General features: G+C 45.2%; 1 protein-coding gene across 2 annotated transcripts; it reads right to left on the reverse strand.

The window, feature by feature from the left end:
• Positions 1–2639: 2639 nt before the first annotated feature.
• Positions 2640–22331, reverse strand: NCOA4 (nuclear receptor coactivator 4). Of its 2 annotated transcripts, none has more exons than XM_075258013.1 (10): positions 22220–22331; positions 9896–10044; positions 9077–9217; positions 8854–8942; positions 8446–8554; positions 8226–8327; positions 7188–7337; positions 5767–6768; positions 5448–5540; positions 2640–4184 (listed from the first exon to the last, which is right to left on the reverse strand). In XM_075258013.1, the coding sequence occupies exons 2-10, from the start codon at positions 10040–10042 to the stop codon at positions 4179–4181; spliced, it is 1839 nt and encodes a 612-aa protein (XP_075114114.1). In that variant the 5' UTR covers positions 10043–10044; positions 22220–22331; the 3' UTR covers positions 2640–4178. The 2 variants fall into 2 exon arrangements, with proteins under 2 accessions (XP_075114114.1, XP_075114113.1); XM_075258012.1 differs by lacking the exon at positions 22220–22331 and adding an exon at positions 11507–11627.
• Positions 22332–24991: the final 2660 nt, after the last annotated feature.

Raw genomic sequence — 24991 nt, forward strand, 5'->3', positions numbered from 1 at the left:
CCCAATGTATTATTCTCATTCCGCTGTATTTATTGTGCGATCTCTGTAATTGTATACAGTCTCTTATTAAAGCACTTTTCTCCGTGGGTCAGAACTGCTTTGAGCACATTGACTGGACAGTCTATAACCCTTACATGCCGTTCAGATTCTGGACGTACGGCTGCCCAAAAACAGCTTTACTCGTAAACTCGTGTCAGAATCAGTGCTGCAAAACAGAATCCCATTGACTTCAATGGGTTTCATTTAACGTGTGTAACACATTGAAATCAATGAGAGGCTTTTTAGCCCATTGATTTCAATGTGTTATACGCGCTAAACAGAACCGATTGACGTCAATGGGATTCTGTTTTGCAGCGCCGATTCTTCCATGAGTTATGCCAGAATCAGCGCCGCATTACTCTGTGTGAATGCCCCGTTACTATCCCATTGCAGTGTCTCCTTGAAATTGGCAGAGTGGCATCGTCCTACACCCATGGCGGTTTCATTTGCCGCTTTGAAAAACCGCCCACAACCTGACCATTATAGGCAATGGGAGCTAGTGTGAGCTGAGTAACTTCCTACAAAATGTCCTGCTAAACACATGATACTTATTATTCTGGACTGGTTCTATGCACTATACAGTCTTATTGCAGTTATTTTAAGCAATTACATCTGAGTCACAGGCCACAAATTAACCAAAAAGCTTAGGCAACTTCTATTCTACTTCCTATTTTGCGCTTGTGGATATCTATTTAATAGTATGTTACATCACTGCTGACCGCCCATTGCCTCCTCTGCTGTGCAAAGACAAACAATGGAGGCAGCTTTCTGTTCACAGCTCTATGTGGTGATTCCCAGCCAAAAAGCCCTACCTTATACGTTTACAGAAAGCACCAGAGTTTCCAGCGACACCCTGCAATTTACAACAACAAGACTTAGTCACAGCATGGCTGCTACAGATATTTTCCTGCAATGTATGGATGAGATTACCACTTTGCAGGTAGTCACAGCGGCATCTATGCTGCATTAGTCCCAGGCCTAAGAAACCAGCTGAACCAACTATGAGCCCAAACCTATAACACCAAAAATGAATTTACGTGTTCCAGTTTATTTGTAGAGGTGAAACATTTCACCTTTTAATAGCAAAGTCTGTGATGCTACAGCACCGGTTATATAAGGAGTGGATTTTGATGTAAAGGGGCAAACAACTCTTGTATTCAAATGTATCCAAGTTTGTTTTTTAACCCTTAGACCCCGTTCACGTGGAGTAAGAGGGGCAGATTTTGGCTCTGAATCCTCCCCAAATTCCACCCCCTCACAATAGAGGTCTATGTAGACCACTAGCTTCCTTTTTTCTGTGAGCAGTATGTTTCCGCTAGCCGAAAAAAGAAGCGAGCTGCCCTCTTCAGGCGGATTCTGCAGCTGATTCCGCCTCGCGACAGCACCCTACGGACTAGGCCCATTCATTTGGGCCTACTCCGGAGCTGCGACAGTCGTGGCAGCTGCATTTTGGTCCTATTCTGACGCGGCATCCCACGTCAAAATCAGGACCAAAATACACCATACGCCATGTGAACGGGGCCTTATGTTCCTTTCATTCCTTGTAGACAAGTAAACAGGAATGATCTTCAGCTAGTTAAAGGGGTTGGATATTGAGAGACTGTTACTGTTTGTACAATATTCTTCATCAATTTGTCACGGTTATCTAGATCTCTGCTTGCTGTCTTTCTCTGTTACCTCCACCTAAAAATGTCCATGGTCATGTGATGTGCACAGCTCGGTAACAATGCTGTGCCCCATCACATGACCATGGACTAATTTTTATCCATTGGGTGGAAACAATGACAGCAAGCAGAGATCTAGAAAACTGAGGAATTGATACAGGATGAATATCGTACAAATTATACAAACAATAACAGCGGCCTCTCGCTATTGGTCTGAAAGTGGCCAACCCCTTTTTACATTTGTATGCGCCACAACGTTACTGAATAAGATCTGATGAAGTTTTGTCTTTTACCAGTAAATCCCAATTTTTGATACACCTTTGTACCGTATTCCTACTGAGAGAGAGCACATCCTGGTTTAAAATTTGGAAATTCCCATTCCCTAAAACCACCTTTTACATTATCAGTAAGATAGGTGTATTGGCTGAATCTTATCCAAGCGCTGTGATCATACAGGTCAATATGGGATAGGTATTAAGTGTTGTTCATGAGCCTAATGCTTGGTTCACATCTGTGTTGTTAGAGTCCGCATGGAGATCCCCTGAACAGAATACCAAACGCAATTGCAAGCGGTGTGCAGTGAAAGCACACGGACCCCATAGGCTATAATGGGGTCCATGTGCTTGCCGCGCGCTGCCCACACGAATCATGCAGACAGGAAAGTAGATTGTGAACTACATGATCCCTGCGGAGATCTCACAGCAAGCACACGCACCCCATTATAGTCTATGGGGTCCGTGCGCTTTCACTGGCACACTGCTTGCAACTGCATTTGGTATACCATTCAGGGGGGTCCTCATGTGGACTCCCCCGGACGGAATACCAGCACAGACATGAATGAGGCCTTACATAGCCTTCGGGAGACAAGAACAGCCATCTCAAAAGTTTCTGCAATGTACAGACATGACACGCAAGTACACCAATAAAAACACAAAGTTCATATTGCTATAAGTCTTTAATGGAACATTAAATTGTTAAGTAAAATTTCTATATTGGAGACTTTGTATAGATGAACTGATTAATAAATCATTTAAAGTGAAATGTTAACATTGAAGAAAAGAGGCCATGGCAACTTAACATTTTACACGATAAAGGCTTAGGCAGACAAAAGGGCACGTCAGCTGATGAACGGCGAGTATCGAGCAGGTACCACGTCGCCACCAGCCGGTGAGGCCGACTTACTAGTTGAACACATAACAATTGCTGCAGGCTCCAACTCAATCTTAAAGGGTTAAAATAAAATAAGAAGGGTAAGCTAAGTAATCAATAAAAATATATAGGGTTACTTTGTGAATAGACTTTTAGGGGGAGGGGAGGCAACCAAAAAAAACACCTATAGAATACCTAAGAGATAAAGACAAAGAGTTCAATGAATTGCTTTTGTCCCATCAGTCTGTGCAAAATGCTGAAACGAGAACGACCAGGGCATCTCTCCTGCATGTAAAGGAAATGTGGTGCAAAGTAACCCCAATGTCCAAACCAAATCGAACAATCAAACATTAAAAGATGATAATTTTGCTACAACTTCACCCAACTGAACGAAATTAAAGGGGTCGTCTCATGCGAACCAACTTGTTTGTATGCCCTAGTGGGGCACATGGACCTCATGGAGGGGTGCCCATTAGAGAGGAGCATGAGTATTAGATCGAATACCTGGCTGCCAAAGGAATGCGTGTAAGCGGCCGAACACCAACGGGTTAAGTGCAGTGAATATTCGATGCGCTTAACGCGTTGGTGATCGGCCACTTACACGCATTCCTATGGCAGCGAGGTATTCGATCGAATGCTACTCGCTCATGTCTAGTGCCCATCCTCTATAATCCAAAACAGAGAGCCACTCCAAGAGCGTCTCATTGAAGCTGACCCTGTATTACACGATCAGCATGGCCACCGCAGCAGAAAAACGCCTGACTGGCTGTAAATTCCCCAGCAAAAACATCTGCTTGCTGGTGGGTGGCAAGACAGACTCAGGAAATTCAGAAGAACATCTGATGGGAAAAACCCCTTTAAGTATCAGGTCCTTCAGACTCTTCAAGAAATACAATCTGCACAAAGATGGATTTGTTCACCTCCCTAGCACAATACAGAGATGGTCGTGTTTGGGTCTGCACGATCAATGGTCTAAGTAATGCAGCCAGTGGGATAAAATCAGGAACATGTCAGTAATGGAGGACATTACAAGCAATGGATCCAGAACATTGTCCGTCTACAGATATCTGAGCAACACTGACAAGGCGGACAAGATTCTGTCATGACATGTGGCATCTAACAAGACATGCTGGCCATGACGCTCTCCTGGAGTGGATTTACATGAAATCCAGGTGAAGAAACTCACATTTTAGTACGTTAAATGACTAGCAGAGGATTGTGATGGTAAAAGAAAATAAAAGAGGCAGAACAATCAAAAATCACAAAGATCTGTGTGCGTATCTTTAGCATGAAGATTCATCGGTGGTTCAGCGATCACGAGGTCCTTCACATCTACAGAGAGAAAAAAAACAGACAATCAATATCTGTGTCAGCCTTGTAATTGTATTGTCCAGCCAGTAACATGCAGAGGTGCAGCCAAAATAGTGAGGCAGGTGCTGAGACTTTCATTATTAGGCTATTTTAACCCTTCGGTGAAAGTGAAGGTCTAACTAAAAATCCTGGACAAACCCTATACATTTTAAACTAAACGATATGCCGAAAAAACCTAAAAATATACCTAAAAGTATATGGTTCTATGAATAGGTTTGTCATTTGCCAAGCAATGACCAAGCCACCTCTAGGCCACCATACAAATTAAAGGGATCCTATCATTAATACTCAATTTTTTCTAACACGTCGGAATAGCCTTAAGAAAAGCTATTCTCCTACCTTTAGATGTCTTCTCCGCGCCGCCATTCGGTAGAAATCCCATTTTACGACGGTATACAAATGAGTTCTCTCGCAGCACTGGGGGCAGGCCCCAACTCTCAAACAGCACTGGGGGTGTCCTCAATGCTGCGAGAGAACTCTCCAGCGCCGCCTCCATCTTTTTCAAGAACGTCCTCTTCAGGCGCTGGCTTCAGACTTCTAGACCTAGGGCAAAGCCGACTGCGCATGCCCACCGGCCACAAGAAAATGACCGCTTACACAGTATTGTAAGCAGCCATCTTCTTGTGGCTGGCGGGCACGCGCAGTCGGCTTTGCCCTAGGCCTAGAAGTTTGAAGTCTGTGCCCGAAGAAGACGTGTTAAGAGGCCGTTGCTGAAGAAGATGGAAGCGGCGCTGGACAGTTCTCTCGCAGCATTGGGGATGCCGCAAGTGCAGTTTGACCGCTGGGGTCAGCCCCCAGTGTTGCAAGAGAACTCATTTGCATACAGACGAAAACCGGGATTTATACCGAACAGTGGCGCGGAAAAGAGATCTAAAGGTAGGAGAAGAATAGACTTTCTTAGGGCTATTCCGATGTGTTAGTGAGAACAAAAATGAGTATTAAAGAACAGCGTTTGATCCCATCAATCTCAGTGGGGTTTCCCAACTGATGTTGAATTTCAACATCTGGCGGAGGCTTACTACATGCTTCATTGAAATACACACAAGGTCAAATGGAGTGTGCATATATTTGAGGAAGTCGCAAATAATAGCTGTCAGATGGTTCGAGTCAACAAGGGTCAAAGATCCTTGAATTAAGTCATACAAAAAAAACAGTACAGAATATAGAAAACAGGACTGAATTACCCTGACCAATATTCAGTTATTATGTAGCGAGACAACTTACCTGTAGAGATGTACGGTGCAACCACTGGTCTTTGTCCGCTGCAAGTTTCATACAGGCAAAGAGGTCACAAACACTGGGAAGGCCGTAGTATTCCTACAAGAAAGGGCATCATTGTTTAATAGAAAGCGCTCGTCAAGCAAAAATAGTCATTTATTAATTTGGACCTAGATGACAACTATTGTACATGCAAGTTATAAGAAGTAGGCAAAGATTGGGCAAGATGGCGCTCTTACAAACCACAGAGGAAGGAAAGTGACATTCCCTTCAGAGACTAATCTACAGAGATCCAGCAGTCCGCGTAGATTATCAGGTTACTTACATGTGCTCTCTTACGTAGAAGCCATTTATCCTCGGCTACAGATGGTTCTGCCTTTTCTGTGTTATCTGCGTTTTGGGAGGACAACACCCAGCGGCTGGAGTCTAGAGGCAAATGGAACGGAGATGGCGTTTCCACCAGGGGAGTCTGATATTTACTGTCTGGATCGATCTTTGTCTCTGTGGCGCTGGACTTCACCACCCAGGTGCTCAAGGGGGTTTCAAGCAAAGATTTAAAAATCCTGAGGGTGGGGTCACATTCTTCTGAGTTCTTGGTATAGCTTTGGTCTCCAGAGTTTGCTCTGCAGGGATGTAGCCACAGGTTATTGGAAGGCTTGGACTTTTCGCACTCTTTGCTTTTAGGTTTGTGCTCTTGATTTAAAGGGATCCCGTTCTTATCTTTTCCTTCTTTCTTTAAGAGCCACTTCCTAAGAGCTTCTTTCTTGCAGCTTTCGTCGCAGACGCATTCGGAGAAGGAGGAGCAGGGCTCATTTGCTTTACACACGTCTTCCGTCTTAAAATGAGGCTGAGACTCCTTTACGAGCCACATTTCATTGCTAGAACTCGGTGGCTTCTTTCCTCCTACCTGTTCGTTGAGGCACTTGAGGTTCCCTAGATTTTCGATTTCTAGAGGAGCTGTTTTGCCGCCGCAACAATTCCCGCAGGACTCTACTTTATGAAGCCAGTCGGTAATACTGTAGTCCTCTACGAACGGCTGGAATACATACTTCCACTTGTCCACCACTTCAGATGGTTCTGTCTGTGCGGGGGAAATTAACCAATCTGATAGATCCATCTCTTCATCATTGGAAAGATCAAAATCCTCATCATCTACCTTCTCAAAGGAAAAAGCGGAGCTTGAAATTGAGCTCTCCCGAGTGCGGACTCCGGTTTTCTCAGGGGAACTGTCCTTGCTTTGCGACTCATGCAGCCAGTTGTGCAATTCCCCCAACTTCCCCCAGATTTGCTCAATGTTAAACTTGGGGATATTAACAGCATCTGAAGTCTGTGAAATAAACATACAAGTACGTTACACACTAGTAAAATAGGAAGAGACTGCTTTTGATTAAGACTCAGCGTCACTTTGGACAAGTCTGGTAAGGAGTCTTAAACCTATTACAGGGAATAGGAATGAACAGTTTCAGAAAGAGTCCTTGATACTAGAGACGAGCGAGTAGTATTCGATCGAATACCTCGCTGCCATAGGAATGCGTGTAAGCGGCCAATCACCAAGGGTTAAGCGCAGTGAATATTCGGTGCGCTTAACCAGTTGGTGATTGTCCGCTTACACGCATTCCTATGGCAGCGAGATAGTTGATCAAATACTACTCGCTCATCTCTACTTCATGCCTCACGTCTTACAACCCTTTAAAGAACGTCATATCACGTTACAAGTCTGATCTTCACAATGTGACCTGGACATACCGTGATGGGATCAGCAAGCGGAGTCTTTACCAGCCAGTCTTGAAGAGAAGAGCTGGGAATGTGCAAAGCCGGACACTGAGCCAAGTTAGTCACTTTTCCTTCTAGTAGCCAGTCTGACAGAGGGGTGTTCACAAATACGGAAGTAGGTTTCTGGTAAAATAAGACGGAAGGTTTACTGTAGCAATGATACTACACGCCTGTGCCCAATCCATGTTAGACTTAGCAGTTTCCACAATTGCTAGATGAAAATCTTGTTCTTCCCCAGGTTCAAAAACTGCCTATGGGTTTTCCAAAGGATATACCATAAGTGACTTACCCCTCGTTCACATCTGCGTTGGTATTGCATCCAGGGAAGTCTGCATGGGGACCCCCCAAACAGAATACCAAATGCAATTGCAAGTACTGTGCAGTAAAAGCACACAGACCCCATAGACTATAATGGGATCCGTGTGATTGCCACGTACGAATCATGTGGACAAGAAAGTAGATTGTGAAGTACTTTCCTGTTCTGTGTGACGATCCGGCGGCAAGTACACGGACCCCATCATAGTCTATGGGGATCCGTGTGCACAGCGCTTGCAATTGCGTTTGGTATTCCCCCACGCGGACTTCCCTGAACGGAATACAAACGCAGATGTGAACAAGAGGTTAGTGGTGCAGGTACCATCTATCTTGATAATGCAAGTCAATGTCCCCCATCCTGCAGGTGGTAGTAAATATGTGCTGCTCTCCATTTACATCCACCCTAACTTGGGTGGGAGCAAGCGGGAGAGACTTAATGCCACAAGTGCCTGAGATAGTAAGAATCCTGGGCACACTCCTTAAGTAGTCTCAGTATTTATGGCTAAATCCATATTCCCTGAACACAAGTAAGGAGCTCTCAAGCCACTTTCAGATACAGACAGTGCCCCACCGTCCTTGAGATAAAGACCGGTCCTAGAGGTGGGCCTCACACCCATCAGGTATTTATTGCATATCTGATCTGAACACCCCTAATAATACATTGTTAAATAAGAGAAGATAAAGAACTAAACATACCTGTTCAATTTCAGCTACATAGCAATTGTTCAGGAGCCAGGGATTATGTGAGACATAACTGCATGGCGCAGGGGTTACATTTTCTGGGATTTCATCACAACTCTAGAAGATACATGAGAGTTTTAATGCTTATTCAGAAGCGCAGTTTGCAATTTCATCTGTGACCTGCATAATCCAGCTTATTCTCATTACAGAAATAACCCATGTCGTGTCCACCTACCATAGTTTTAATGGATCCAAATGTAGTAATAGCTTTTCTAAGAGAAGCAACATCAGCCTCAAACTGTATGGCAGAAGATTCCTCTGGTTTCAAGGCAAGGCTGCCCAACCTGCAGAAAAAGGAAAGTATAGTGAATAACTTCATGTATACGATTTATTATATATTATGTCTATAACCATTTTATGCATTTACATCTAAGGGAGAGCTGACTGCACACAGACTGTAATGGGGGGGGATGCACAATCCCTATTTCTCCAGAATATCTAGCAGCAAACTCCCCTCTCCCTATTAAAAACAAATGCACTCTCAGCTAAACCAAGCATGCAAGTCTGTTGTTAGGACCAGCTGTAGGACATAGACAAAGCATTGTGCAAACAAACAACATAAATTGTGTTTAAGGACGCATACCTCTCCAGGCAAACAGTAATCTGGTTGGCAAGATCGTTACTGTGCGGAGTCTCAAGTTGGTGAATCAAACAATTGAACTGCCCCAACAGCTACAAAAACAAGATAAAGATATCGGTATAACGTACTGAAAAATACAAAGTAAAAGGAAGTACTGAAACTCTGATCTTTGTAACATGTAGCTTTAGGTATTACAACACCTACAATATTCTGCATGCATCCTTACCCAGTACAGCTGCTGAGTTTGCTGTTGCAAAGTTTCCTCCTTCAGCTGCTGTATTAGGTCCGCTTGCTCCAATAGCCAGATCTCACGGCTGCGCAGACATTCAAGGTGGCGACTAATGCAAGACTGAATCTGGGCCTTCACCTGTTGATATCAAATATGAATTAGTGTTTGCTAATGAATCAATTACAGATAAAAATGAAGAGAAAGGGGCAACACGGTGGCTCAATGGTTAGCACTGCAGCCTGGCAGCGTTGGGGTCCTGGGTTTGAATTCCGCCAGGAATAACATCTGCAAGGAGTTTGTATGTTCTCCCCGTGTTTGCGTGGATTTCCTCCCATTCTACAAAGACATACTGATAGGGAAAAAAATGTACATTGTGATCCCTATATGGGGCTCACAATCTACATAAAAAAGTGAAAAAACACCCCTAGGCAAGACCACATGACTAGCTGTCATCTAAAAATTGGATTAGATTTTAATACTAGGTCAATTCCAAACATCCTAACTTGGACATTATATATTAGCCATACAGGACTTCTTAAATTTCCAGAAAACCCTTTGCTCTGTATTAGGATAGCAATAACGGCTGCGACAATTCCCTGCGCTGTTACAAACCACAGATGCCTCCACTCCGCTACTTTGTGTATGGCTAGAGTCTACAACTAAATATTGATGTTTGCGAAGTTGTTGAATCACGGGAACAGGACGCAATCATGAGATTGTGGCCCGAGGAGATCCCAAGCAGGCGTCCACAATAATAGTTGGACGAGTCCAAACAAAATTGTAGTGTATTGTCCCAACAGTATATAAAGCCTTTACCTCTCTGCCATTGTCTTTAACTTGCTGCTCTGCTTTTATTAGTGCCTGGATAGCACTTTCCAATTCCTTTTTGGCTTGCAGGCATTTAGAGAGCGGATCTCGTCCACAGGAACGGAGGTCTTGGTCCACGTCCATTTCTTTAGGCATCTCTACAATGATAGAGGGCACGTGTAAAATGCTTATTCAATAATAGGAAATGCAGCATAAATATTTAATGCAAGGCACAGAAATACTGAACGCACTAGACAGATCAATATAAAGAAATAGATTTTAATACTGAGTGGTTTTATCAGTTTCTAGGAAAGCTGGGTGACATCCAACATGACCATCAGGACTACCCCCCTTTCCTAAGGTTCAATCTCCTTAGGAATGTAGCTAGTGGGGGATGAAGGCAAGAGCAGAGAGCACAGAAGGTCAACGTCAGACGCCTAGAACAGGTTTTACTGAGAAGCTGTGAAGTTCTTGTCTTGCTGACTCGGGCCAGGAGAGAGGCACATTCCAAGACGTTTATAGGACAGCCAAAGAAAACAGCAACTTCCTCTACAGGAAGAACACATTTACAGTGTGAACCAACCCCAACAGACAGATGTGAGAGCTCCAGCTGATCTCAGCAATGGTTCTGTTGGTTTGACCATTGGACCCCTGCACTCTAGCAGGCAAACGTTAGGTACCCAGTTATCCGGACTCAGGGGGAGATGTATACAACTGCATAGGTCTTCTATTTTCCAGACTAAAGTACGTAGTGTTCTGCAAGTGCCATATACAAACAGAAAAAAGGCAGCACGGTGGCTCAGTGGTTAGCACTGCAGCACTGGAGTCCTGGGTTCGAACCCACCAGGAATAACACCTGCAAGGAGTTTGTATGTTCTTCCCGTGTTTGCATGGATTTCCTCCCATTCTACAAAGACATACTGATAGGAAATAAAATGTACATTGTGATCCCTATATGGGGCTACAATCTACATAAAAAAGGCAGCACTGCTAACGATCGGACCTGGCGCTCATATGACCACCAGGCGTGCACCCCGGCTTGCAATGGTTGCAGCTCTGCCTGTGCTCACCATAGGGGATTGTTAGCACCTAAGACTGTGGCTCCTATAGATCATTTACAATGCAAGAAGAAAATGAGCAGATAAAAGTTTTGTATATAGGTGTATGCAAAGTTTACAATTTTACAATTACAATTTTAAGAACCTTTCCTTGGATCACAAAAATGACATTTCATCTATAACACCGTTTCTACAGGAGGTGAAACCCCAACAAATGATGGTGGTGGCCCAATACACAAACTGCACCCTGGTCATGAGGCCAGAACATACACTATAGTCAGCATTCCGAGGAACTACAACTCCCAGCAGGTCAGTAAGGCCTCAGGTTACCTACTACTGCCCGATGCAATTGATACACACACGTGTCTAGCGTGCAGGGGTCACATAACCAGAGTCTCCGGCAACGCAATAAGAAACGCACAATCGGGACACAACAACAATAAAGCGCACAGAGATCCACGCCACTACAATAAAGGTCTGCAGCTGAGGATGCACTACAACTCCCAGCACCCCACACACACACACACACACACACACACATACACACGGGGGTAGCCGGTACCTGTCTCACCGCACAGCCTCATCTCCCGGTTACCGGAGCTCAGGAAGACCCCGCACCGGCAAACAGCAATTTAAAGCTTTCCGCTGACGTCACGGATAATGGGCGGGGCGCGCAGCCTGCAGGCCGCCACTAGCACAGGGCAGCTGCTCACGTAGTCTGAGGAGACCAGCTGATGGGGAGGCGCAGGGGGGTGAAGGAGGGCCGGCTACAGGAGCCGGGGAGTGAGGGAGGGCCGGTCACAGGAGCCGATGGGGTGAGGGAGGGCCGGCTACAAGGCTCCTTATCTACAGAGCCAGATAAAGAAGAGCTGTGCCAGCAAACACCGCACTGCCTATAGTGACTCAACCACAGCACGATACAGACCACACACGGGGGCAGAGGAGTGTACAGGCCTGAAGCCCCCAAAGTAAATGTTTATAGGACGGTCAAAGTTCACCTCAGAAAAAACAGCTGTTTGTTACGGCCATAGGAGCACATTCACACAGAGCGTTTCTGCGGCCAAATGTTAGGGGACTATTTTTTTTGGTGAAACGTAAAACACATCAAACAATGGAGCAGATTGATTAAAAATGGTCTCGAAGCAAACCAATCACAAAGCAGCTTTTATTTTTCAGGAGCAGCCTTCATAATGAAAGCTGTGCTGTGATTGGCTGTTCTGGGCAATTCATCCAGTTTTGCCTTAGACTGTCTTTTCCTTTGGTCAGACATAGGACTGGGATATTGGTCACCTGATAGGCCATTACTAGGAGATTTCTGGAGGCCGCCACGGATCAGCTACTTGGTATCCCATGTGCCAGATTTTAACAATCTATTACCGATTGTCTATATGAAGGACAGGTCTCAATATCGTCCAGGAAAACTACTTTCGTCTGAGGCCTCATGTTGCAGAAACGCAGCTTTTTTTGTTGCGTTTTTTGAGCCAAACCCAACAATGGCTACAAAAGGAATGAGAGCTCTATAAAAAGGTCTTAGTCTGCGTTCACACAGTTATTTGGTCAGGAAACTGACTCAAATTCCTTCTCCTAAAAACGCCTCACCGTAGGACTGTATGGGATTCCAAACAAGGCCCCGCGTAGCAAAACACAGCTAAAACGTGTGTAGCAAAGGCACTTTCCTTTTACAGCATTTTTCAGAGTCTTTGCTGGGGGTTTTTTCTGGGTTTTTTTTTTTTTTGCCCTTCTATTAGAGAAAACACGATTCTGAAGCTAAAAGTAACATGCCACATTTTTCAAAAACACAAAGTTTTTCCACAGCTCTTTTTATCTGAGTGAATGAGATTCTGGCTAATCCCATCCACACCTTGCAGAAAAATATCCGCAGTGAACATGTGTTGATGTAAAAACACTGCGTTTTTGTAAATCGAGGTATGTGAATTACTGTATGACTACGGAAATGCTGGCATTTTCCATATGGGTGTAATAGAGGCAGCAAGTGCTGAGGGGAAAGAAGCACTATGCATTTCTGCTGCAGGTTTTCCCACCGCAGCTCACTACATGGGGGTTTAGCCTAAAGCTGAGGCCCCACATTGCGGAAACGCAGCTTTTTTTGTTGCGTTTTTTTGAGCCAAAGTCAAGAATGGCTACAAAAGGAATGGGAGATATATAGGAAGTTCTTATACTTCTACCTTCTGCTCAATCCACTCCTGGCTTTGGCTCAAACAACCGCAGCAAAATCTGCAACAAAAAAAGCTGCGTTTCCGCAATGTGGGGCTTTAGCCTAAGAGTAGATGAGAAGTGTCTGCCCAAAGTCTGGGCAATTCAATAACATTGTATAAGCGGATTAAGGACTCTATTTTTAGCACTGTACATAATATTTTTATACCCCTAGAAAAACACCTTTAATCCTTTACCTCCCTACAATCCATACCTGGTTTTGGCCTGATAAAAAAAACCTGATGCAAAACCTTATCATGTACAGGCAGCTCAATCTGACGAAAGATTCACTTTAATGAGCGTGTTTTCTAGCAGTTGTGGTCACTAAATAAATAAAGCTGGAGCACATGACCTTCCTGCATATTCAGTAACCAGGGTTTTGACCTAAAATAAATAATGTTCCATATTCCTATCCAAGCATTCACATGACAATGACCGCGCACTCCACATACTTAGAAAATTGTCTTTTAGAGAATCGAGCTTTTAAAGGGATCCTATCATTAAAACTCAATTTTTTCTCACTAACACGTAGGAATAGCCTTAAAGAGGACCTTTCACCATATCTGGGCACAGGCAGTGTTATATACTGTCAGAAAGCTGACAGTGCGCTGAATTCAGCGCACTGTCGGCTTTCCCGATCCGTGCCCGGTGTAAAGAGCTTACGGGGCCGGTACCGTAGTGCTCTATGGTCAGAAGGGCGTTTCTAACCATTAGCCAGAGACGTCCTTCTGTCTCGCGGCGCCAATCGCGCTGTGCTGTGGAGCGGGGAGGAACGCCCCCTCCCGCTCCTGATAATACTCGTCTATGGACGAGCTGTGTGAGCAGAGGGAGGGGGCGTTCCTCCCGTCTCCACAGCACAGCGCGATTGCCGCCGCGAGACAGAAGGACGTCTCTGGCTAATGGTTAGAAACGCCCTTCTGACCATAGAGCACTACGGTACCGGCCCCGTAAGCTCTTTACACCGGGCACGGATCGGGAAAGCCGACAGTGTGCTGAACTCAGTGCAATGTCAGCTTTCCGGCAGTATATAGAACTGCATGTGCCCAGATATGGTGAAAGGTCCTCTTTAAGAAAGGCTATTCTTCTCCTACCTTTAGATGTCTTTCCGCACTGCCGTTCAGTAGAAATCACTATTTTCGTTGGTATGCAAATGAGTTCTCTCGCAGCACTGGGGGGCGGGCCCCAGCGCTCAAACAGTACTGGGGACGTCCCCAATGCTGCGAGAGAAATCTCCAGCGCCGCCTCCATCTTCTTCACGCGTCTTCTTCTGACTTCAAACTTCTAGGCCTCAGGTAAAGCTGACTGCATATGCCCGCCGGCCACATGAAAATGGCCGCTTACACAGTATTGTAAGCGGCCATTTTCTTGTGGCCGGTGGGCATGGGCAGTCAGCTGCCCGAGGCCTAGAAGTTTGAAGCCACCACTGGAAGAAGATGCAAAGAAAGCCCATTCCTGAAGAAGATGAATAAGGCGCTGGAGAGTTCTTTTGCAGCATTGGGGACGCCTCCAATGTTGTTTGAGCGCTGGGGACCGCCCCCAGTGCTGCAAGAGAACTCATTTGCATACCGACGAAACCCGGGATTTATACCGAACAGTGGTGCGGAGAAGACTTCTAAAGGTAGGAGAAGAATAGCCTTTCTTAAAGCTATTCTGACGTGGTAGGGAGAAAAAAAAATTGAGTTTTAATGATAAGATCCCTTTAAAGAGTCCATGTCACTAGATTTTTGTACATTAAACCGCCTTCATGCTGTTGGTTTGGCAAACCCAACTGGGATTTAGCACATCTCTCCCGTAAGAGTACATATTAATGTTTTCTCTAAAAAGTTATAAGACTGTGAGCAATGTACGCCAATTACTGGAGAGAAGATGCCATCGGCATACTGCACATGGTGTAGATAAAGTAAAACATAGAAGCTCCAATCTCATCTATGAAATACCCGCGAGTCAGATTGGAGTCTCTTTTGGGCTCTTCCCTGGTAACTGAAGTAGAGAAAATCATTTTAGGCTAAGGCCCCATGGGACGTTTCGCAGCAAAAAAGCGCTGCGGGAAAAACCATGGCGGCAACACATTGCGGTTCTTCCCGCAGCGCTTTAGACAAAGTTCACAGAGTTTTCTTCCACAGACTTTCTGTTCCAATTATACCTAAGAGGAAACCGCCTCCATTTCCGCTGCTATAATTGACATGCTGTGATTTCCCGCAAAGTGAGCCTGGAATTCCCTTGCTGAAAAGCGCCACAATTTTTCCCACGGCGTTTACGTCACGTGCGGCTCCAGCTTTAGACTGGGGTCCCATGTTGCAAAAATGCAGAATTTTAGCTGTGGCATAAAACATTGCAGCAATAATTGCTGCAGTTTACAGTACCTGCACCGGCGTCCAGTAGTGGGAGGCGTTTTTTGGAGCCAGATTCTGAGGCGGCCTCCACGTCAAAATCTGGTCCAAAAATTGGAGGCCATCTCAGGTTCCAGACCAAAAACCAGGTAGCCGTGACTGAAAGCCAGTACACTGCACCGCCATCTAGCCGCACACTCCGCTCCGGATTAGGCCCAATGAATGGTCCTAGCGTGGAAGACATGCAACTTTTGCATTGCAGAGGTTGAAAAACAGGCAGAAACTGCAGCAACAAATTGAATTGCTTTGGATTGGAAACCTTCATTGCAAAACACAGTGGGACAGATTTGCTAATACTGTCTAAGTTTTTGTTATTTGATGTATGTGACATATCGTTAGACCGTCGAGTTTTCTTAAACGTTCATGGCGTGCAGAGTTGCAACTTAGGCCACGTCTCTTTTTTTTTTCGCCCAAGTTTGAAAAAAGTCTAAACTTTTATAAAAGTGGTGCAAAACACAAAGAAAAAGAGCTGCGGAAAAGCTGCTTTTTAAAAAAAAATTATGCATTTTTGAAAAATACAGCAAGTTAAATTTTTAGTGGCATAAAAAAACCTGAAAAATTCAATGAAAAACAATGGGAAAAAAACCTGCGTTTTTGCTAAATGGGGCCTGAACCTCATACCGGTTATAGACAGTTCATTGGTACGCCATTGTAAGTAAAGTAACTATTGGGAATTCCCTTTATTATTAATAATAATAAAAAAAAAAACAGCAAAAGGACATGTCGCTTGGCAAAACGAGTATGGGCGGTGTCTCTAACGTGATATCGCTATATTTCTTAATGGTCTCAGTTTTCCAAAGCCGCTGCTTAGGCCGTGCATGCAGTCAGTATGTGACTAGACCTTACTGTAGCCAAAACTAACCCCATGTACAAGCCATTCATCACATGAATAAGGAGGAAGTGCCCGCTGTCCATAGCGCCAATGTGCTGAGCGTGCAGGAGACGGGACTGACAGCGCTCCTTAAAAACAGTAACTGAAACTGATGACTTAAGAAATATCCTGAACTAGCCGTACAGTGGCCCCAACCTCTGAGACCCTCAACTAGGCTACGAATGAAGGGGCGGCGGGGACAAGTACCGTATTTCCTGCACAGTGGAGTTCACAGTCATTTGCAGAATTTTACAACAAAAGCAAAGCAGATGATCTTGTAAGAAAATTTTATCACAGCAGTTTGGAAAAAAACCCACACAGAGCCAGCAACAGGCTAGTGATGTAGATCTTAAGGGTAAGTTCACACGGAGTATTTTGGTCAGGATTTTGAGGCCGTATCTGCCTCAAAATCCTGACCAAAAAGACGGCTCCCATTGAAATCAATGGGAGCGGCTCAGGAGTTTTTTCCGGGAGCCGTTTCTTTCGGCTCCCAGAAAAAAGAAGCGGCATGCTCATTCTTCAGGCCGTTTTCACCTTGGCCTGAAGACACTCCCTCCTCCGACTAGGCCCATTCATTGGGCCTAATCTGGAGCGGAGTGTGTGGCTGGATGGCGGTGTAGGCCTCCACCTCAGGTTCCGGACCAAAAAACCCCATCTGAACTTACCCTAAGTCAATGACATGTGATGTACTTCAGTATTTGCAATGAGAAGGATAAATAGGAATCAAATCCACTGCATTTGTTTTTTTTCTGTTTTGCATTTTTAGCTGATATTCTGCCTTGTCTTCTAAGCCCTATGGGAACATACCCTGACAAGAAAACATTTTCTCCAAACTATCAGAGTGTAGACACAGACTTAAGTGAAAAAGTCCAGACATATAGATCTCCTTGAGAAGTGAATACAGCAAACAATTATGATATCCCAAGATAGAACTTCAAAGGCAGAAGAGTGATTGTTACCAGGCAGAATAACTAGTCTGCAGACCCGGCCTGTCCTTCATGGTGTCTAGCTGCAAGTAAAAACTCCAGAAGCTCCTGGGAAGGTCAGAAGATAACCGAGCAGCCAGCACTGTCACATACAGACAGAACTTTACAAAAACAAAAGCCTCAAATTACAGAAAACACTTCGGAAAACAAAATGTAATCCATGTGCAAAACAATGCCTGTGCCAACCACTAATTCCCAACCACAGAGGAAATCCCAAAAAAATTATAGTTCCCTCTTGGGCAACCCCTATTATACAGGGGACAGCTGTCTTCTGGGGTTCCCCTGGTTGGAAAACAAGGGAATAAACCTAACAAAATCTAATGTACACCATGTAGAATATATGTATCCACTAGAACATACTCAAAATACTAGAAACCCACCACCCATTAATGCTTATACCAATACATCTAACCCGAAATCGGCTACACACCGGATTAGCCCCTATACACATTACAGCAAAAGTTGTCCTGATTTTTTTTATTTATTCGGGGTCTCACAATTGTAACTTGACCTATTGAAAAAATAAATAGTTTCCCACTGGAGTAGGAAAGTGGCCCAATTTACTTACTACCACCTCTGCTTCCACTTCAGCCCTCCAGGGGGCCCTGTGATCTCACATTGCTGATGTCTCACATCAGGACAACGCTGGCAGCAATGTGACATGCAACACACGGGCCCCCTGAAGGGTTGAAGTGGAAGCGAAGGCAGCCATGGGTCGGCAGCACCAGTATTTGTTTCTTCCGGCTCCCGGAAAAAAAAAAGCGAGGTGCTCATTCTTCAGGCCGAGTCACCTCGCTATTCGGCTTGAAGACACTCCCTCCTCCCGAATAGGACCATTCATTGGGCCTAATCCAGAGCAGAGTGCGCGGCTGGATGCTGGTGCAGTGCACTGGCTTTCAGTCGCAGCTACCCGGCTTTTGGACCAGAACCTGAGGCGGCCTCTGCCTCCAAAAAACCCTTACCCATAAGAGGATCTCCTCGTAGTTTAGTTTGGGCTAAACATGTCCCAACCAAAACTATTATTATACTTGGGGGTGGGGGAGTTTAGTGATCAGAGCCCCAGGAGAGGTGATGATCAAATCTAAAAAAAACAGCGCTACGTCGTCTTCAGTCCACAGACGTCACATGGGTCAGGCTGGTGTAACCCAAGTCTGTGAGGTCATTGAAGAAGGCAGAAGACAGCGGTAAGGAGTAACGATGGTGCCCAGGAGAGGTGACTCAGGCCTCGTTCACATCTGTGTTGGTATTCTGTCCAGGGGAGTCCACATGAGGACCCCGAACGGACTACTGAACGCAACTGCAAACGCTGTGTCAGTGAAAGCACACAGATCCCCATAGACTATAATCGGGTCCGTGTGCTTGCTGCCAGATCTCTGCAAGGGTCATGCAGACAGGAAAGCAATTCACAATCTACTTTCCTGCCTGCATGATTCGTGCGGGCAGCGTGCGGCAAGCACATGGACCCCATTATAGTCTATGGGGTCCGTGTGCTTTCTCTGCACAGCACTTGCAGTTGCGTTTGCAGATGTGAATGAAGGGTCACACTGTTTTTTTTATGTTTGTCACCTCCCCTGGGCCTACGAACATTATATTCAGGGATCTGAAAAGGACCCCAGAGTATAATAGTTTGAGAGTCGTGAACCCCCAAAATTTCAGATTCTACCAAACCCAAATTTTTCATTATTTGCAAAGAACACCATAGGGACTGATATGGGACATTAAACTGTGTGCAAGGGCAGGTATGGGACATATTACACTATATTTATCGGTGAGGATCTACTCAGTTTCTGCATTGTGCGGCTCAGTCTCCTAGATGATTTTGACAGTGTCCCCCTCATTCTGTCTCCCACTGAAAACAATTGGAGCAGGACATTGGGGAAAAATATCAATCTGCTCAATTTACAGCATTTACTGTATCACAGTCCGCTCCAGTAGGTCCAGCTCAACAAAAAATATACTTATATATGTATTTTGATTGTTTTTTTTCAGTTGCAGTGCACCTGAGTTGCTCCACATAGGGCCCACAGAGTCTCTGCCACCCAAGGGCCCACAAACCTGAAGCCAGCCCTGGTCATGAGAAATTTTAGATTAAATCTTAGACGGGAAAGCGACCACAACATCTTAGTCCGTTCTCTCCTTTCAGAACACTTGCACACTCAGTTGAGCCTCTGATTTCATATAAGGGTACATACAGTAGAGGATAGCCTAGTGTTGAATTGCTAAAACATAAAAATATGGAACAAACTATGTATCCAATAATATATTATCAGTAATAGTATACTAAGATGAACCCATTATTTTAGTGTGAAGCTGCGTCCATATCTGTAGCCCTACAGGTTCCATCATGTGTATGTATCTTCCTGCAGCAGATGAGACAAGTCTGCTTTGCAGCTTATTCTTCTCTCCTTATTGATAAGCTAAGACAATTCTGTAGGTTTATGGTAAAAGTAAAAAAGAAACAATCGAAAGCCAGTTAGCTCGTTGTATGGTCGGCTTTGGAAAGTGATATCACACACCAAGGTGAATAGTCTGGCCGTAAAAACTCACATAGGTCAATAAAAAAAAAGCTAGTAAAAAAAAAAACCTTATAGGTGCAGGAGATATTATTCTCCTTGGAGTCTTCCAATCCGATTTACAGCGCTGTATAAAACTATATTTTCCTAAGACATGTCATGCCCGGCACGTACTGCAGCTCCATATCAGCCATCACAATGTTTACAAAGCCATTTACCTATAAAAGCAGAGTCAGATCTTCATTTACTGCAATGGAATGTGCGCTCTATGCAGATTTCCAGGGAAAGTGCCAGTACTGGGACTATACAATACAGGCTATGTATCAACAGAGAATGTAACCTGAGAAAGTATGGACCCAAAGCAGCCCCACGTACCCATCAGCGGGCACTCAAAACCAGCCCCACGTACCCATCAGCGGGCACTCAAAACCAGCCCCACGTACTCATGTTTGAAGAGAAGAAACTAAGGGTTGGCTCACATCTGCTTTTGTATTCCATCTGGAGAGAGTCCGCATGAACCCCCCCCCCCCCCCCCCCCGAACGGAATACAAACGCAATTGCAAGTGCTGGCAAAGTCCACGGATCCCATAGACTATAATGGGGTCCGTGTGCTTGCTGCGAGATCTCCGTTCAATTCATGCAGACAGGAAAGTAGATTGTGAAGTACTTTCCTGTCTGCAAGACCCCTGCAGAGATCTGGCAGCAGGCACACGGACCCCATTATAGTCTATGTGGTCCGTGGACTTTGACAGCACAGCGCTGGCAATTGCGTTTGTATTCTGTTTGGGCGGGGGGGCGGGGAGTCTCCATGTGGACTCTCTCTGGACAGAATACAAAAGCAGATGTGAATAAAGGGTAACATAACTGGATAGGGGACGGCTTCCCAGCGGTCAGTTTTAAGACCGTTGGTGTCCGCCTGCAGCCGCTCTGCCCGGAATCTTTTTTTTTTTTCTTTTGCACAGACACAAAGTCGGACATGCAGGACTTTGTGTCCGTGCAAAAAAACGGTTTACAGTCGGAGAGGCTGCAGGCGGACACCAGCGGTCCGTATAAAATGAATGGGTTTTAAAACTGACCAGGAAGCCGTCCCCTATGTAGTGTCTCCGGGGAGTAGGACAGAAACCCCTGGGCGAACAGCGGCGCTAGTGTGACCCGAGAACTCTTCACAGGGCATGCATGGTCTTAGAAGTCCTGTACCACGATACACATTACCATTTCTGACCCGGTAAGGACATATTCACATACAGTAGATCTCTATGATTCTGCTAGTTCTGGTCATTAAAAGGGATTTGTGGCCGTGTTACTGACTATATAATACAGACATATTGTGGCCATGTTACTGACTATATAATACAGACATATTGTGGCCGTGATACTGACTATATAATACAGACATATTGTGGCCATGTTACTGACTATATAATACAGACATATTGTGGCCATGTTACTGACTATATAATACAGACATATTGTGGCCATGTTACTGACTATATAATACAGACATATTGTGGCCATGTTACTGACTATATAATACAGACATATTGTGGCCATGTTACTGACTATATAATACAGACATATTGTGGCTCTGTTACCGACTATATAATACAGACATATTGTGGCCATGTTACCGACTATATAATACAGACATATTGTGGCCATAATACTGACTATATAATACAGACATATTGTGGCCGTGTTACTGACTATATAATACAGACATATTGTGGCCGTGTTACTGACTATATAATACAGACATATTGTGGCCGTGTTACTGACTATATAATACAGCTATATTGTGGCCATAATACTGACTATATAATACAGACATATCGTGGCCGTGATACTGACTATATAATACAGACATATTGTGGCCGTGTTACTGACTGACGCTGAAATTTCCCCAAGGTGGGACTATTAAAGGATTATCTTATCTTATAATACAGACATATTGTGGCCAGTAGTATACAAGACTACCAAACCCTCAGTGTAATAATACAGCAGCTGCACCCCACATGGCCAGGTATCCTAGCTAACAGGGCACCTCTCCACCTAACATTTCCAGGGATACAATGACCCTCACAGTCCTACATGATCTCTATACACACAGCAGAGGTGACCAGTGACGTCGTTAGTCACAGTCCCCCCTTAGGTCCGCCCCCTACCACTTGAGCGGCACGCATGCGCGCATGTGATCTTGAACGGAAGGGCAGACAATGACCCACATACCAGTAGCACTAGGTCACGTCACCAGGTCAGACGTACAGACAGCAGCCAACTAAACTCAATAAACATCTCACTTACCGCTGACACACCGATCTGTTTACTAGTATCACAATCCGCCCCGGGACGGAGATCCGCTGTCCAGCTACCCGTATGGTGCGTATACACGCCGGGCGGAGAAAAGGCAGAGAGGGCGGAAATCTCGCGAGAAGAGATCACTGGTTGTTATCAGCGACTCTTATCGATACTGTGCTGCCATCTGGTGGTCCTGACATGTATCTGCAGTGGTGAATGTGCTCTCTGTTTTAAAGGAAATAAAAATCAAAACATGTTTTTTTTTTGGAAAATGACATCATGCTAATTTTAGGTGCAGCATCCTGATGGTATTCTCTATATATTTGTAGGTGAAGAAAAAGTGTGGAGGAAAACACAACATATTTTTGCAGCGTTTTTTTTTTTAGCTATGCTTTTTTACTTCTACCTACTGAATCCCACCTGAAGTCACGGCGGCGAGGCCTCACGTTTCATCAGCCCATTATATATGAAACTAGTATCACAGCCAAACAGGATGATGAAGCTCAGCTTTGTCTTTCCACCGCCGGTTCCACAGGGACGGTTTTTGAGACTTTAAGACCCTACTTTGTGGAAACGCAGCTTGTTTTGTTGCAGATTTTGTTGCGGTTTTTTGAGCCAAAGCCAAGAATGGGATATATATATATATATATATATATATATATATATATATATATATATGAAGTTCTTATACTTCTACTGTCTGCTCCATCCACTCCTGGTTTTGGCTCAAAAAACTGCAGCAAAATCTGCAACAAAAAAAGCTGCGTTTTTGCAACTTGGGGCCTTAGGCTAAGGCCCCACGGGCCGGAACCGCGGCGTGAACGCATTGCGTTTCTTCCCGCAGCGCTTTGAACAGAAAGTTCACTGAGTTTTCCTCTGGGGACTTTCTGTTACAATTATATCTATGGGAAAACCACCGGCGTTTCCGTAGATATAATTAACATGCTGTGATTTTCAAAACCGTGACGGTTTTGGAAATTGCTGCAATTTTTTCCGCAAAGTGGGCATGGGATTCGCATGAATCCCATCCACTTTTCAAGTACTGTGAAACGCAGAGGTAAAAATCACCGCGTTTCCGGGTGTAATCCCCGGCCTTAGGGTGCATTCACAGAGAGGTAAATGGCGCAGATTCCTCCATTAATGGGGAGGCTTTTTTTTTTCCTTGCGGAATCTAACGTGGAATCATGCCAAAATCCGCACGGAATCCGCGCCATTTACCTCCATGTGAATGCACCCTTAGGCTCAGTTCAGACAGGGTTTTTTGGTCAGGATTTTCACGTGGAATCCGCGTCAAAATCCTGCTCAAAAAAACGCCTCCCGTTGAAATCAATGAGAGTCGGTTATTTCCTTTTTCTGCGAGCGGGAATAAACTGCAACTGCTGTCTCTGAGTCTTTCCTTCCTTCCAGCCACCATCACCTGAATCAATGAGAGTAGAGGACTCCTCACAACTGGAAGTGTCCTAGGGGGAAGTACCACAACCATCAGGTACACCACAGGCCCCCTCAACACTGTCCCAACTCGGGAGGTGGGCTGGAGGAGTTGGCTGAGAGTTGCTTGTTAGCATTGACAACACAAACTACTACTCCCATCCTCCAGTTCCCTCCATTGGGTCGTAGTATGCACACCAGTGATTTACTGCAGCAGGAAGTACATGGATGTTATTTCATTGCTGCAGGAAATAAGCAGTGACCAGCAGGGGCCACAAGAGGTAAATATAGTTATTTATTCTCATTGTATCCCATTCCCTGTGCTTTGGCAAAAAATATAATTTGCCTTCTTGTTGAGAAGTTACCAATACAACACCAAGCACATACCTCCCAACCGTCCCGATTTCCGTGGGACATTCACAAATTCAGCGTCCTGTCCTGCTTGTCCCGGCGGGAGGTATGTCCCGATTTCAACTCATTGGCGTCCGGAGGCATCACATTGGGGCAGATGAAGGGCGGGGTACGGCATGACACTGGGGCAGATGAAGGGGGGACGGCATGACCCTGGGGCAGATGAAGGGGGGGGGAGAACGGCATGACACTGGGGCAGATGAAGGGGGGGAGAACAGCATGATACTGGGGCAGATGAAGGGGGGGGGGAACAGCATGATACTGGGGCAGATGAAGGGGGAACGGCATGACACTGGGGCAGATGAAGGGGGAACGGCATGACACTGGGGCAGATGAAGGGGGAACGGCATGACACTGGGGCAGATGAAGGGGGAACGGCATGACACTGGGGCAGATGAAGGGGGGGGGGAGAACGGCATGACACTGGGGCAGATGAAGGGGGAACGGCATGACACTGGGGCAGATGAAGGGGGAACGGCATGACACTGGGGCAGATGAAGGGGGAACGGCATGACACTGGGGCAGATGAAGGGGGGGGAGAACAGCATGACACTGGGGCAGATGAAGGGGGGAATGGCATGACACTGGGGCAGATGAAGGGGGGACATGAATCTGAGGACAGAGATGGGGGAACATGAAACTGGGGGCAGAGATGGAGGGGGGCATGAAACTGGGGGCAGATAAAGGGGTTATATGAAACTGTGGGAGAGATGGAGGGGGGACATATAATTTACAGGTGACTATAGGAGGATTATAATGTGTGGGGGCATATGAAAAATGAACGAGAATGGGCGGAGTCAACATAAAAATGGGCGGAGCTAAGTATGCCACATATTTTGTCCCTCTTTCGGCTCTTCAAAAGTTGGGAGGTATGCCAAACGTGCAACCAGATGTATGCAACGGTATACTGTATGTGACCATGCACCTTATACTGCACAT

This window comes from Leptodactylus fuscus, chromosome 10, assembly GCF_031893055.1.
Source record: "Leptodactylus fuscus isolate aLepFus1 chromosome 10, aLepFus1.hap2, whole genome shotgun sequence".
Taxonomy (NCBI): Eukaryota; Metazoa; Chordata; class Amphibia; order Anura; family Leptodactylidae; genus Leptodactylus; species Leptodactylus fuscus.

Bases quoted from the DNA above. Each gene is read 5' to 3' on its own strand.
- NCOA4 (XM_075258012.1), bottom strand. From the start codon at position 11,528: ATGAGGCTGTGCGGTGAGACAG. The intron at 9,218-9,895 runs GTAAAGGCTTTA...TGATATCAACAG, and splicing joins TTAAAGACAATGGCAGAGAG to GTGAAGGCCCAGATTCAGTC. The intron at 8,555-8,853 runs GTATGCGTCCTT...CTTTTTCTGCAG, and splicing joins ATTACTGTTTGCCTGGAGAG to GTTGGGCAGCCTTGCCTTGA.